At 49.0% G+C, this 15,198-nt stretch overlaps 2 protein-coding genes across 5 annotated transcripts; one reads left to right on the forward strand and one right to left on the reverse strand.

The window, feature by feature from the left end:
• The first annotated feature begins 320 nt into the window (after window positions 1-320).
• LOC124100258 (uncharacterized) lies at window positions 321-6,955 on the forward strand. 3 transcript variants are annotated; one of them, XM_046455727.2, is made up of 5 exons: window positions 321-920; window positions 3,525-3,557; window positions 4,511-4,651; window positions 4,881-5,033; window positions 6,359-6,955. In XM_046455727.2, exons 1-4 carry the CDS (start codon window positions 383-385, stop codon window positions 5,030-5,032), a joined length of 864 nt encoding a protein of 287 aa, XP_046311683.1. In that variant the 5' UTR covers window positions 321-382; the 3' UTR covers window position 5,033; window positions 6,359-6,955. The 3 variants fall into 3 exon arrangements, with proteins under 3 accessions (XP_046311683.1, XP_046311686.1, XP_046311685.1); XM_046455730.2 differs by lacking the exon at window positions 4,881-5,033; XM_046455729.2 differs by lacking the exon at window positions 4,881-5,033 and having other exon boundaries at window positions 4,569-4,651.
• A 4,753-nt stretch (window positions 6,956-11,708) lies between these two features.
• On the reverse strand, window positions 11,709-14,667 carry LOC124100259 (uncharacterized). Of its 2 annotated transcripts, none has more exons than XM_058582921.1 (4): window positions 14,358-14,667; window positions 13,929-14,075; window positions 12,973-13,036; window positions 11,709-12,394 (listed from the first exon to the last, which is right to left on the reverse strand). In XM_058582921.1, exons 2-4 carry the CDS (start codon window positions 14,059-14,061, stop codon window positions 12,313-12,315), a joined length of 279 nt encoding a protein of 92 aa, XP_058438904.1. In that variant the 5' UTR covers window positions 14,062-14,075; window positions 14,358-14,667; the 3' UTR covers window positions 11,709-12,312. The 2 variants fall into 2 exon arrangements, with proteins under 2 accessions (XP_058438904.1, XP_046311687.1); XM_046455731.2 differs by having other exon boundaries at window positions 11,727-12,394; window positions 12,879-13,036.
• Window positions 14,668-15,198: the final 531 nt, after the last annotated feature.

Below are 15,198 nucleotides of genomic sequence, written 5' to 3' on the forward strand. Positions count from 1 at the left end.
TTCTTTTTCTTTGTGTATTCTCTTTCGTTTTGCTTTCACAGAACTTTGCTTCTTTAACCACCTGCTTGTTCAAAGGTACCAGGTTCCCTATTCACCTCCTGGCACACTCGGGTTTTTAAAAACTCTTTGTGATATTACAAATGTCCAGAAGGCTACAGAAAACTAGAAATCTTACAGTGCTGTCAAATTTGTTTTCTGCTGTTAAATAGCGATGGCTTTTCCCTTACAAGGTCATCCTCGTGTCTTAGGTGTCCACACTGAAGGCTTGGGGTCTGAGGGGTCATGCTTGTCTCGTAGGTGTGTTGTGAGGGTGTGAGCAAGTCGTCTCATCTAGGGGTCTGTCAGGAGTTAAGGCTGAACATTGACTACATCCAGGATCCCAATGTTGAGAAATGAGGGCTGGCACCCCGCAGAGTACCTGGTGCTAAGGAGATTCCTCAAAGCACTAGGAATGGAACCGACCCAGGGAGCCCACTCCTTGGCATTTGTTCAATGTGCTACAGTGTTCCACGCCCAACAGCCGAGTTGGGAACAGCCCGGGAGTCTGTCAGCAGATGAGTGGGAAAGAAAATTTGATCCTGACAAAATTATGGGGGGGAGTGTATTGAGGTTTGCAGTTTCAGAAGTCTCGGTCCATAGATGGCAGATTCTGTTCCTCTGGGCCAGAGGGGAGGCAGACATCATGGCAGAGGGCAAGGAAGAGGAAAGAGGAAATCCCATCACAGGATGGATGCCCGGTCAGGCAAAGGCTGGACACTCTCGGGCTGCCTCACACACCAGCCTCTGGGGGTCACCTCCTATCTACACCAGAACAGTGGAGTTTTACCCAGCCTTAAGAAGAGAGAAAGGATGGCATGTGCTGGTGAACAGAAGGAACAGAAGGACAGCACCCGGAGAAATGGCCAGGCCAGGAGTCACAGGTGGGGATTTTCCTTCATATGCAAAAGCTAAAGAGAACAAACAGGAATTTTTAAAAAAGGAATATCATGGGAATGGAAGGGAAAGGAGTAGAGCAAAGGAGTGGGATTCAGGAGGGATCCCCGGGGGAAGGGAAGGGAAGGGAAGGGAAGGGGGGTGCTGGATCCCATGTATACAGGTCCAAACACATTAGGTTGGACCCCCTGCTGTGTACAATTATAACACCCAACACAACATTTGGGGGGTGGGGTACCGGGGACTAAACTCAGAGGCACTCGACCACTGAGACACATCCCCAGCCCTATTTTGTATTTTCTTTGGAGACAGGTCTCACTGAGTTGCTGAGGCTGGCTTTGAACTCCTGATCCTCCTGCCTCAGCCTCCTGAGCTGCTGGGATTACAGGTGTAGGCTATCATTTTTTAAAAGTAGGAATCATCAAGGGAGAATATGAAAGGAAGGAATGTGGACGTAGTAGCACCCTCTAAAACAGTGGTTTCCAACTTAAGCCAACAGCAGACCCCTGGAGGGCTTGCTGAACCCAGGCTGCTCCACCAGGTTCAGCAGGTGCAAGGAGGGGCTGAGGCTCTGAATTGTTAACATCCCTCCCCACCCAGGGTGACAGTGCTGCTCCAGGGATCAGCTTTCAGGATGCAGCTCTAGAATAGCCTAACGTGAGTGTTTCCTGATTTTTAAGCACCCTGAGATTCAGGACAAGGAAGAAAATGTGGCAGGGTAGGGGTGAGAGTGACCAGAGGAGGAGGAGCAGAAAGGCAGTGTATAAACTCGGAGGTGAGGCTCGCCCAGGTGCATGTCCTCTGAGGGCTATCAGAGGCGATGAGGCACCTGGTGGTCTGGGTGCTGCTGGCTGTCTGCATGTGTGGCCTGGATGCAGGTGACGGGGAGAGGCTGGTGAGGGGTGAGGGGACAGTCAAGAGCAAGAGCAAAATCAATTGTCCACAGAAACTTTACCTTTCAATGCTGGGTGGCAGCTGGTGACAAGGGAAGCTCTGAAGAGCCTTGTTCCAGCTCCTGGTACTTCCTGGTTGGATGATCTCAGAACACATTTCTTTGCCTTTATTGAGCCTCAAAATTCTCATCTATATAGTACTAAAATCTTCTAGGGAAACAATTTAGTGTTGTTCTGGAAAGTTCGCCTAGATATGTTGGTAAAGAAGCAAGTTCAAAAATACAGTCCAGTATGTGGAATAAGCTTTCCTTCATGTAGAATATAGAGTAAAAACTAGTTAACACATGTGCTTGTTAATTCACCTGCTGAATCTGTAGCTTTCAGAAGAATTACAGGGCTTGCTTGAGGGGGGATGACGGGGTGAAAGGTAACAGAAATGCCACATGACACAGCTATCCCATTCCTTGGTATTTATCCAAAAGAACTGAAGTCAGCATGCTACAGCAAGGTACGCGGAGCTATGTTTATAGCACCAAGATTCACCTTACCTAAGTTAGAAAAGAAGCCCAGGCGTGTGTCAACAGATGATGTAGAGGGAAAATGTAGTCTATATACACCATGGAGTTTTATTCAGCCATGAAGGTGAGCAAAATTACGTCATTGAAGGAAGATGGAAGATACTGGAGACAATTATGTTAAGTAAAATAAGCCTGTCTCGGACAGGCAGGTCACATGTTCCTCTCATATGCAGAAGCTGGAGAGAAAGAAGGGAATAAAATGGGGGAATCTCATGAAAATGAGAGGGAGACCCAAAAGTAAAGGAATCAGACCAGGGGGCCAGAGGATGGGAAAGCAAGGGGACTGGGGAATGACCTTGAAGAAGTCGTGTATGGGCACAGTGAACCCCAGTATTCTTTATCATTATCGTGAGTCAAAAAAATGGGGAAAAATAAAAGAAGATTCATTTTGCTGTCAGGATCAAAATAAAGTCACTCGTGTGAATTCCAACAAAATCAGAAATACAATAAGTGAGTAACCCCCGGATGCTGTGAAGGCAGGCTCCCTGGTAACACCAACCATAATGAAAGCCTCTGCCAGAATCATGAACTTCACAAAGGTCACTGCACACCAGCGCACAGGAAAACAGGCTTCAGACAGCACCGCTGCCAGTGCCGCTGTGTGCCCACCCTGCACCAGCACCACGCTCTGTAAGTCCAGCTGAGGAGCCCCGCTCCAGACTGCGTGCTGCAGCCATCCCCTGACTGCCTCCAATACGCGCCCCTGGCTCCAGATCTTCACATATGCCCACTGGTCCCCATGGCACGTGTGTGGCAGTGCTCTCCTGGTTCCTCACTGATGTCACCCATTCTTTGGAGAGTGTCTCGCTGACTGGTATTTATTGTGGCAGAACTACTGGGTTCCAGCAAAGGGACATTGGATGAGCCACATTTTCTCTCACCTACACAAAGGAGGACTGTGGAGACACCCAGCTCATAACTGCATGAAGGGGCTTCCCTGGGGAGAAGCAGGATCCCCAGTTGGAAATGCTTACAGTCATCCCCGATTGGGGTATTGTAGGTGCTCCTACCTCGGGAAAACAGTCAGATACGGGAATGTCAGGCTGCATTAAACAGCTGTTATTCTGGGAAAGGAGAACGTTATGTGGTCTAAATTTCACCTTTTTTTTTTCTGTTTCAGATTTGATTTCCCATTTAAATCTTCTAATTAAAGGTAGGGAGACCATCTCTATTTTTCAGTATCTCAGAAGTTATTCCACCCTTTTAACATCATTAGATTCCCAAAAGTAGCTTGCCCTTTGCTGTGACCTCACCATTTCCTGTGTCATTTTCCTCACAGGAAAGTCTGTCCCAGGTCAGAACAGCCACGTCAGATGGTTGAACATGCCCATCAGTTGCCCATCCAAATCTTTTCTCCTAAGCTTCCAGAAAAGTGTTCTCTTCTCCATTGAAAGTGACACCAGCCACTGAATGGGGGAGGGGCTCTTTCTTTTTACTTTCCTTTCAGTGGGCAAGTAATACGTTTATATGTTCATGGAGAAGCATGAGATGTTTTGATACAGCTCACATTTTGGTATGATTGAATCAAGAGAGTTTTCCTATCCTTCAGCCCACATACGCCTCAGGTTCTTAATCTGGTGAGAACATCAACCATTGCATGCGATTTCTTGCACTTAGAATGGGGGCCTCAGCAGGCCAGCAGCACGTGTCACTGAGGAAGCTGGCTCCCCTGCAGCGCAGGTGGGCTGGGAGCTGCAGGCCAAGTCACTGCTGCAGGCAGGGCAGAATGCTGGGGTAGGAAGCCGGTGGGGGAAGCGGAGAGTGTGGAGGTGCGGGGGGCTCACTCTGGCAGCCTAGGAGACACGCCTGTCTAGGAGAGAGGGAGGGGAGAGCAGAGACAGGAGGACTCAGGGTCAGGCCAAGGGAGTCGGTGTGGTCGCTGGAGGACGGGCATCCTCAGAAAGCCAGCAGCCCCCCTGCACCCACTCTGTGCACAAGAAGGTCTCCTTCGACGGTCCCCTCGGATTTTCACCACACAGGAAAGGCAGTTAGTGGGGCCAACAGGTGGCGGGGCAAGGGAGAGCCAGGCAAGTGCAGATGACCAGATGCACGCTTGAGGTCCATTCCCCGGGGCTGCCCTGCACTCCACACGTGTTCTCTTGCCAGAAATTATTCTGCATGAGTGCGCCATTCCATTTATCTATGGTGACGTCGTCTACCACAGCTGCACCGCGGTCCGAAGTGACTTTGATTGGTGCTCCCTTGACCACGTGTTCCGAGGAAGGTGGCGATACTGCACAGCAACTGGTGAGTTAGCTAAGGAGGGAGAGCTTAGTCCCAGCACCCAAGGGGTGTTGGGAACAGAGTGCTGCATGGTTTGGAATATCAGGAAGGCCTGAGTTCAAATCCTTGCTTTTCTATATAATTTTCACTGACATTTAAAGACCTTGGCAGAAAACCCTGATGCTCTGTAAAATCAGCAGAGACGATCTGAAGACTGTGTTCACAGCCCCTTCTCCTACCCCCTCCTCTGCAGATCCCCCCAAGTGCACCTTCCCGTTCACATTCAAGCAAAGAACCTTTGAACAATGCACCAAAGAACACTATGTTTTGGATCGGAGTTGGTGCTCACTGACCAGCAATTACAACACAGACCGAAAGTGGAAGCAATGTTCCCCTCTGCACTAAGGTGGCCAGGAAGGGTGGGATTGGGGTCTTCTCAAACCCACAGTGTGAGAGCCCTTTGGACTCAGTGGGGGGGACACTTGAGGACTCGCCATAACCTAGAGGAAGGTGCAGTGAATGTTGCCTTTAGAAATATTAAAGACTTAGTGTCCCTGACACAATTATCCAACTCTGCCTTGGGAGATCCAAGCAGCCACCAGCCCCCACCCCCCCCCAAAAAAAGATAATGCTGAGTAAAATACATCCTGAAATTTCTCATATAAACTTCAGGGGTATAAATGTTAATCACTATTGGCTATTTTTTTAAAGGCAAGGTCTGAACCACTTTAAAATAGGAAAGCTATTAGTTCATGGGTCACACAGAAACAGGTGGCAGGTTGGGTTTGGACTCTGGGAACTTGCAGGCAGTAGCCTGGCTAAGTGACAGGTGTTTGACAGGCTTTGACTGAAGGAGGCTAGTGCCACGAAAAGAAGATGAACAAAAGAAAAACAGAGTATACCTGGGTGGGATAGCACACTCCTGTAATCTCAGCAAATTGGAGGCTGAGGCAGGAGGATCACAAGTTCAAGACCAGCTTCAGCAACTTAGCAAGGTCCCAAGCAACTTAGGGAGACCATATATCTAACAAGAGGGAAAGGATATGGCTCAGTGAATAAGCACCCTGGGTTCAGTTCCTAGTACAAAAACAAAAAAGTAGAAAGAGAAGAGAATAGAAGAAAGAGTTACAGGCTTGGCACTCCACCAGTGCAACATAGCAAATATTATAGTAAAGGGAGTCATAGGAAATACAGAGTTGTGTTTACACTATCCTGTGGTCTATTAAGTGTGCAATTGAATTGTGTCTAAAAATGTACACACCTTAATTCAAAATAAGTCCCATTGGACTGCTGTTTGCTGGGGGCTTCTCCTGTCCCTGAAGCACTGCAGGAGCCAGTGCCAGCCCTGCCTCAGGACCCATCCCAGTGCCACTCCAGAGAGAATTTTAACAGAACAACACCTGGGAGGGGGGCTGTCTGTCCCCCACCAATGATGGGGTCCCTGTTGCCATCACAGGGTCAGATGATCAGCTCCACGTGCTAAACATCATGGATGGATTCTCAGAAGCCTGTGGGTCATGTCTGCTTTCTCTCCTGGCTCCCTCCTTTCTTTCTGGCTGCCTCAATCCAAAAAGCTTTGAAAATGCTAATGAAAATGATTAGGTGTGCAATCATAAAGTTAATAGATTCAGAAATCAAGGTAGCTTTGGGGTGAGGGGGAGAGAGTTGGCACCAATCCCTGGAGGCTGAGGTGGACTGTGACCTGACTCCCCCTTGTTCATGTCTCCACAGCATTTAGGTAATTCTTGGTGCTTTCAAAGGATCAGAAGTTACAGATTCTTCAACTTCTCAAAATGGAATCCTGTCCTTGCAAGTCCTCACCATTCTGATCAATAGCGACTTGCCCACTTTTCTACATGGAGGACTCCTTGTCCTGAAACAATGCACAGCCACAGCCCAGGGGTGACCATTACAACATGTGTGGGGTGGGGACCAAGGCTGGCAATTGTGAGGAGCAGCTTGCACTCAAATCAAGATCCTGTGTCATCTTTGGAAAGTTAACTAAATTCTCAGAGAACTTCAAATTCCCCCCCACCATTTCAAACTTTTTCAATTAAATTATATTGTAGTTTTTTAAATCTGGGGGGTACAAATCAACTGACACACAATTGACCTTTTAAAAGTGAACAATTCAGTGACATTTAGCACAATCATGGCACTGTCCAGCCCTCACTTCTGTTTAGTATGAAAACAGTTTCATCACCTGAAAGGAGACCCTGTACCCACTAGGCAGCCACTCCCATCACCTCCTCCATCCAGCCCTGGGCAGCCTCTCACCTGCTTTGCATACGCATGGGATTTCCTCTAAAAGAATCATGCAATACATGACATTGTGTGCCTGGTTTCTTTCATTCCTTCAAATGGTTTTGGAATCTGTCTGCATTACACCATGTGTCAGTGCTTTGTTTCTCAGGACTGCATAGTGGGTCCATTGTGGGTAATCACAGCTGGTTTATCCATGACACACACAGACACATGTATATTAAGATGCATATGTTACCTAGGTTAATTCTCATACTGAGACTCTCCATTAACTGATATTAAGAAACAGAACAGAGGCTAAGAATGAGGCAGAGTGGTAGAGCACTATGTTAGTGGGCCTGGGTTGAATCCCCAAAACCACAGAACCAAAAGAAGAAACAGATCGCTTCCAGCCCTCTCCATGGCCCTCCACCAGGAGGAGCCACTCTCGGGGTCCCGACAACACTGGCATCTGTACTTCATACCCAATGAACCCTGCCTGGTGTCTGTTCCCCTGTGGAGTGCTGTGGGGAGGCCCACCCTGGGCTGCGCAGGGCAAATAGACCAGGCATTCTCACTCCTGTGGCCTTTGCTGCTGTGTGAATGTTTTGTGGCTGTTCATCCATGTTTCTCTTGGGGGACACTTGGGTGGTCTTCATCAAGGGTCTATGAGAAGCATTGCTATAAACATTTTCTTGCAAGTCTTTGGTGAATGTGCACAGTGAGGGAGGATCGATGGTCAGAGTGCAAGGATGCTCTGCTCTAGTAGCTACTAACACAATATCTTTATTTTATTTTTATGTGGTGCTGAGAATCGAACCCAGTGCCTCACACATGCTAGGTGAGCGTGCTAACACTTGAGCCACATCCCCAGCCCCTAATAGCTACTGACAAACCCTCAGATCCTGGAACTGGGAGATGACTCAGGATTTATATTCACCTGTTCCCATGAGCATGGGACAACCATCTTCATAGTTTGAAATCTTTTGTTAGCTGAACTGTTAGGAGGTGAGGGGGCGATGTCAGACCTTGTGATTATGGTGTGGCAAAGCCCACGAGCAATCAGCGAGGCTGAGGTGGGAGGCTTCCAATCCACATATCTGGGACCTGACCCCTGCCGGTTCCTTGGTGGGGTTGTTTGAGCCAATAAGCTCTCCTTTGTAACCTAAGTGAATTTTATAAGCTTGACTCAAGTTCCCAGCCTTCTCAGAACCTTCCAGATGAACAGGCTGCACATCAGGAGGCAGATGTCCAGGGACGGGTGCAGGCAGAGAGGACAGTAAACTATGTTGTCCCCTGAGACCTGGTTTCTTACTCAGATTCAACCCTACCCACTGAGAACCCACTAAGGTCAAGGGCACTTACAAAATCTTACACAAGATCCACAGCCCTGCCATTTCACCTCCTTCCTACCTGAAGCTCATGAGACCTGTGATGCTAACATTTGTGTCCCTGCTCCCAAATTCACATTGAAATCCTACCTCCCAAGGTGACAACAGAAGGAGGCTGGAATTTGGGCAGAGGATGAGGTCCTGAGGGTGGGCTAATCCCATCCACCACAGGCCCGAGGATGAACAGAGGGAGGGGGCCTGGAATAGCACACTTCTGAAGGAAACCCAGAGAGCCCCCCACCTCTCCCACCACGTCAGGACACTGCGTGAAGGTCCTGTCTAGGAGCTGGACGCTGGCCCTGTCCAGGTGCCCAACCTGCCTTCATCCTGGACTTTCCAGCCCGGGGAACCGTGAGAAATAAGGCTCATGGTTTCAAAGCCACCTTATGGTATGGGATGGCATTCAGTTATAACCACCAAGGGGACTGAAACAAGAAAGGGTGGCTTCCCATGGCTGCCTAAACTCTAAGTGGGACCCATGGGTGAAATACAGACCAATGGCTACTCCCCAAGCTTCTTTTGACACCTATCCCTTCAGTGACTCTCTCACAAAAAATATGTTTTCGGGCTGGGATGTGGCTCAGTGGTGGAGCGCTTGCTTAGCATGCATGAGGCACTGGGTTCGATTCACAGCACCACAGAAACAGTCTATGGATAACTAAAAACAAATTTTTAAAAAACATTTTCTCTCTCATGTAATCCAGGAGTTCTTTTTATTTTCCCCCTTTTTTCTAAGGATATTTACCTTAAGGTAGGAGAACAAATGCGATACTCTGCCTGTTCTCCAAAGAGAGGGAGCTGTTGGACAAAGTCCATGCCTTCTGCTGTCTGAGCCCTAGCTGATTCAAAGAGTTTCAAGGGGGCAAAAATCTCCTTTTATTGCAAAGTTATGTTTTATTTGTTTAAAATGCATGTGCAGATGTTGGTCGCCCTTGGAAGTCAGAACTCTACATTCTTTTTGTTTATATTTATTTTTTTAGCTGTAGTTGGACTTCAGACCTTTATTTTATTTATTTCTATGTGGTGCTGTGGATCCAACCCAGGGTCTTGCACATGCTAGGCAAATGCTCCACTGCTGAGCCACAATCCCAGCCACAGAACTCCACATTCTTTATCCTCAAATATCCTCAAACCTCCTTTTGAGGTTGGTTAAGTCCATTTTAGAGAGCTTCTTTCTTAAAGTCTCATTGTCCCATGGCCTGCTTTCCAATGCTCTATGAGTCTCCTATGTGAGGAGAATCTTAGAAATCGTACATGACACTGTACCTGAACTATTTGGAGACTTCATATTTAATGTGTCATTGCTTGCTTTATAACTTCTAATGAATAAATTATAAACAAAGAGCTCTAATTTTTTTTCATTATAATCTTTGTAAGAGCAAACTAAACCAATAAGCTAAAGGAAATTATTCTAAAATTGTTGAAATTATTTTCACATTTCCATCTGAGTTAGGAAATCCAATATGGTGAATAAACTGAGCATTGTGTTCAATTCTTTAGAGTATTATATAATAATGATGTGCTCAGATAATAAGACCTCTTTTAGAGGGCCAAATTAATATTAGTCTATATACCAGTTCTCAAGGAGTTGACTTCAAGAAGCCTAATAATTTTCAAATTTTTATAGCATTTATTTTTTTGCATATATTTTTAGTTGTAGTTGGACACAATACCTTTGTTTTATTCATGATCGAACCCAGTGCCTCACACATGCTTGGCAGTCTACCGCTGAGCCACAGTGCCAGCCCCAGCCTCTAATTTTAAAATGTTTGACTTCCCTGTGGTGGTTGATATTAGGTGTCAGTTTGCTCCCTCTAAGGGTACACATGTGGCTGGCAAACACTACTTCTGGAATAGCTGTGTGATGTTTGTGGCATTTGAACTGTGGACCAAGTGAGGAAGACCTGCCTTCAGCGTGGGTAGGGACCAGCTCATCAGCTGAGAGCAAAAGAAAACAAAAAAGTAGAGGAAACATATATTTGCATCTCTCCCCTGGAGCTGAAGCCCTCCTCCTGCCCTTGGAACTCAGAACTCCACATCTACCCTCAAGACTCAGGACTTGTGCCAGGTGCTGTCCAGCTTCTCAGGACTTGGTCTAGGATAGAGATTATACCCTGAGTTTTAATGCACATAAGAACTTTGCACCTGGTACCTGAGACACTCCCCATGCCACCCCCAGTACTGGGGAGTTTTACCAATATTCAGGTGCCACAAGAAATCAAATATGTACTCAAAAGAAGGTGGGCAGGGCTGAGGTTGTAATTCAGTGGTGGAGCACTTGCCTTGCTTAGATCCTCAGCATGAAATAATTTTTTTTTTAAATGGATGGGCAAAGCAAACTTTAGTTAGCCAGAAGGGGGCGCTACAAGAACCTGGATGGCAAGTAAGCCTGAGCAGGCAGTCCTCCTGCTCATACCCCAATGCAGGACTGCTCTTCGCCCAGATTGGAGGAGCTCAGAAGTACAATCGACATGATTGGCTACTTTAAAAATTGGGATGGGCAGAGGGAAGGGATATAGTTTAAATGGTCACAGTAGGACCCAAGGAAGCTGAACACAGCATTGTGAAAACGAACCACCATTTTCTGTTTCTCAAATGATTGAACCCAGGGCTCCATGCATGGTAAGCAGGCACTCCACCACTGAGCTATGTCCACAGCCCTGAGACTTTGCACCTGGACTGAGAATTCCACCATTGCCATCCGTGGTTCTGGGGCCTTTAGACTTAGACTGGGCCCCTCTACCAGAATCCCAGGTCTCCAGCCTGCAGTAGGTCTATGTGGGAATCCTCCTAATTAGAAAGTCAATTCCCTTTGTAAACCCTCCCCACATAGCTATACCTGTATGTAGGTTGCTGTGTGTATGTGAGAGAAAAATTTTTTTTCTACTATTTCCATCTCCCAGAAGATCCTTGACTAACACAGTTCCTAAGCACCTTGAGTTGATATGGGTTATAATTAAAACTGAGAAAAACTTAAAACAGAACATTACACAAGCACATAGCTTATCAGCCCCAAGAGATCTTGTCATCACACATCAGAGCCCCAGGAAATCTCTACTGGCCCATGAAGAAAAAAGTTAAAAGAGCAAATATGGCTTAATGCAACCAGGGAAATAGTTTGAATTCCATAAACCTCATGAAAATGCCTCTTCCAGACCCCTAGAACAGACCTTTTTCTTTTAATTTATTTTTTAGTTGTAGTTGGACAATACCTTTGTTTTATTTATTTTTTTATGTGGTGCTAAGGATCAAACCCAGGGCCCTGCACACACTAGGCAAATGGGCTACCACTGAGTGACACCCCAGCCCAAACAGGCCTTCATAACTACTGATTTACAGATCATTATGTGGATCATGGAAAACCTACTTCCAGTCAAAGTCCTCCCATGGAGAACCAGGGCCTGCACTTCTCTTCAAGGTAGGTGTCAGCCAAGCCATCCTGTGGATGACCTCATTGAAACCCTTCAGAAACCTTTTGCCATAAACAGCACTATCACTCCTATTTTCAAAAAAAAAAATGAATACTATATATATGCGTTCACTCAGTGCTTATATTACTGAGAGTTTAGTCTTTGTCTCCAATGCTAATCTAATAATGAGGACCCAGTTTTGAGAAAAAAAGTTTTACTACTTTGCAAAGGAGAAGGAAGTGCACCCAGGAACACCCATTCCACTCCTAGTTGGAGACCCAGACACTCCCAGGTGACTCAAATGACAGGTGATGAGTAGTAGCCAGAGAGAGGACCTGTGGGACCTGTGGAATGGGGCAGGTGTGGGACCTGTGGAATGGGGCAGGTGCAGGACCCCCATCCACTCAGAAATCTCCTGGATCTAATTCATCTGTGTCTTCAAGGTCACCTTCCTCAGGCTCTGCAGTGGAGAGTCTCTTCAAGGCTTCTTCTAGTTCCTCTTCATCTCGGGGCCAGGAACTCTCCTGGGCATCACCCTGGAGGTTCCTACGGGCCTCAGACAGAAGGGAGAATTCTTCAGGTCTTCGGAAGTGGTCACGTTTGCAGGATGGGCATATAAGAAAGTATGTGGACCAGGATGCGCCTACCCAGACTGAGGGGGTGCTGGATGAGCACGAGGGTGGGGGGAGGCTTGGAGCATATGAATTTCGCATACGAAACCATCCCTGGGGAGACAAAGGGGACACGGAAATATGTAAGAGGGAGTTCTCACACCTGCCTGGGCCCCAGATGGAAGGTGCATGTGGGGGGCGGCGCTGGAACAGGGCATGTGCCTCTAAACCAGAGGTCGGGAGGGCTGAATCAGGGTGGTGCGCTCCAGGCCACCCTGGGTAATGCAATATAAGGGCAGGGTGCTGGCTTGGTGGTGGGGAGCTGGTCTGACACTGGGAGCCAAGGACCTGGATTCTGTGCCCAGCTCTGCAAAAAGAGAACCAGAACACAGAGAGCCCTTGGCTCTGGAGATCAAAGGCAAGGGGGAGAAACCCAGGGAGAGGACCCAGAGCCCAGGGATGGGGGACTCCGCCAGGGGCTCCTTGGGTTTAGAGGGTGCTAAGGTCTGGGTCCTGAAAGGGCACCGGGCAACAGCCAGCAGGCAGGCAGGCCCTCCCCTGCCAGGGCAAGGTGAGGTGTGTGGAGCCTGAGTCCCACCTGCAGGAGTGGAAGATGTTGCTCCCCTAGGCCGAGGCGGGAGGCCAGGGCCATCAGGGTACTGTGGGTTGGAAAGGGGTGCTTCCTGACGTACTTGTCCAGCAACTCCCTCTGCTCCTTGCTGAGGATCAAAGTAGTCCCCCTCGATGCTGATGTGCCTGGGAGGAAGGAGAAAATCAGAGAAGCCCCACAGACCATCCCCAGCCACCCCCCATTGACACTGCCCTCCCCTGGGCCACGGGACTCAGCTGGCAAGGTGGGCGGCAGCACAGTGGACAGGAAGTGACACCTGGACCGGCCCCAGGGTCACACCTGGCTTCCGCCTTCCAGCCCAGCCCTGCCCCTCGCCAGCTTTGAGATGGGCCTGGAAACGGCTGCTGTGCTCTCGGGACCCTCGGCCCAGGGGGGCAGGCCAGGAAGGGCCCTCACCCCAGAGCACTGAGCCCTGGCCTCCAGCCTGCTCTGCCCTCTCCAGCCTCTGTACTCCCCATCCCAGGGCTGAAGGCACTTTCAGGGGCCACAGGGCCCCAAGCTCTGCTCAGGCACCAATGCACATCTTCACCTCAAGAGTCCACATCTGAGCCTGGTGTGGGGCCCTGTAATCCCAGGGGCTTGGGAGGTTGAGGGAAGAGGATCCGAGTTCAAAGCCAGCCTCAGCAAAAAGTGGTCTGAGACACTGAGACCAAAGGGAAATGCACTCTGGGCTTTAACTCATGGCCTGACAGCACTCAAGCCCCACAGACCGCCCCTCCCCAGCCAGGTCACAGAGCTTGGTGAACTGCCCTCAGCCTCAGAAACCAGAAGCTGCTTTGAAGGTAATTAGGGTCTGTCTCAAACTCCCGGAGAGTTCCTCACATAATGAGCCTTCATTCATGAAGCCTGTGCTTTGAATGGTGCATGTTGGAGTTCCTTTTGCCAAGAAAACCGCTTGTCCCAAACAAGAGCCCCCCTACTCTCCAGGAGCTCCCCCTTGGACGCCTCTTCAGCGACAGCCCATCTCCTGTGACATCCCTTTCAGCACAGGCCCCATGCGGCCCCCAACTAGCTCACCCATCATAAAGTGGATTTTTTCAATCTCATTCATGGCAGCGATCTCTGGATCCCTGGCAGCCATGTCATCCAGGGCAGCGACCTTTCTTTCCAACTCTTCCAGGACAGCGAACTCTCTTCTCATCTTGTCCATGGCAGCAGAGGCTCCTGGCAGAAGAGTGGGACCAAACCCCCAAGACCCCGGGCTTAAATAGCCCACCTGCAGGCTGACCCAGCCCCACCTCCCCCGCCCCCTGGGCCCGCCCTGGGAGGGGTTTCCCTGCTGCATTCCAACTTCCCCCCAGGAGCTGAGGCTTGCTGTGGGGGAACCACAGGACCCACCAACACAGCCTCAGCCTCTCACCAGCCACTTCCCGGGGTGTCCAACTTCCCTACCGGGCTGCAGCCCCATCTCTTTAGGGCCAGGGAATAAGTCCACCACCGACCTACCTGAGCCACCAGCCTCCTCCCAGGTCCCCCAAGGACACACTCCACTCTCCAAGTTGCAGGCTGCAGACCTAGGCTGTGACCTTGGCTTGGGCTGCTCTGCCCTGGGGCTGGAGGCTCAGGGGTGTGCCCAGGGAGGGCTGCCAAGGTCTCCTGGGGGTGGAGTAAGAGGGCTTCAGGGTTCTGAAGGGCCCCCTGGGTTTGGTCCAGCCATCGTTTAACCACCACGGAAAGACCCCCAACTCCAATTTAAAATAAATTAAAGCAAGCTTGTAATTCCAACCAGCTGGGACAGTCTCTCCAGAAACCTGTGGGTGAGAGAACAGCCCCCCAGCTCCCTAGGAGCACAGCTTTATAGCACTACAAGTCACAAAGGGGGTGTTTTGAGAACTTACAGAGAACAGGATTTTGACAGGCATAACCCAAAGGCAGGCAGTAGGTTAATGGTCTACAGGGTTCAGCACTTAGGGAGTGAACTGGGATCCAACATCAGAATTTATGAGGTACAGCTGAGGTTTCAGAGGGGGGTGTTATCTGGTCAGGGGAAGCCAGGCATGGTGAGTTCGAGGCACGGGAAGGCATTCCAAGCAAGTTTAGACATCGCAGTAATTTACAGTAAAAGAGAAATTAACTTTTGTGAAGAGGTGGCTCCGAATCTAGGAGGGAATTAGGCTGGGTTCATCACCATGCTGGCAGACCTCGTCCCTCCTGGCCTCGGATTAAGGGGACTGATGAGGGGGTCACAGACCAGGGACCTCAAAATAACTCAGCAAAATTCAAAATGACATGAAAGTTTACAGATTCTTAGGACAGGTCTGTCTCCTTACCTAATACTGCTGCTCAG

This window comes from Marmota monax, unplaced genomic scaffold (genome assembly GCF_021218885.2).
Source record: "Marmota monax isolate L192 unplaced genomic scaffold, Marmota_monax_Labrador192_F-V1.1 WCK01_AAM20220418_F8-fsc00149, whole genome shotgun sequence".
NCBI lineage: Eukaryota > Metazoa > Chordata > Mammalia > Rodentia > Sciuridae > Marmota > Marmota monax.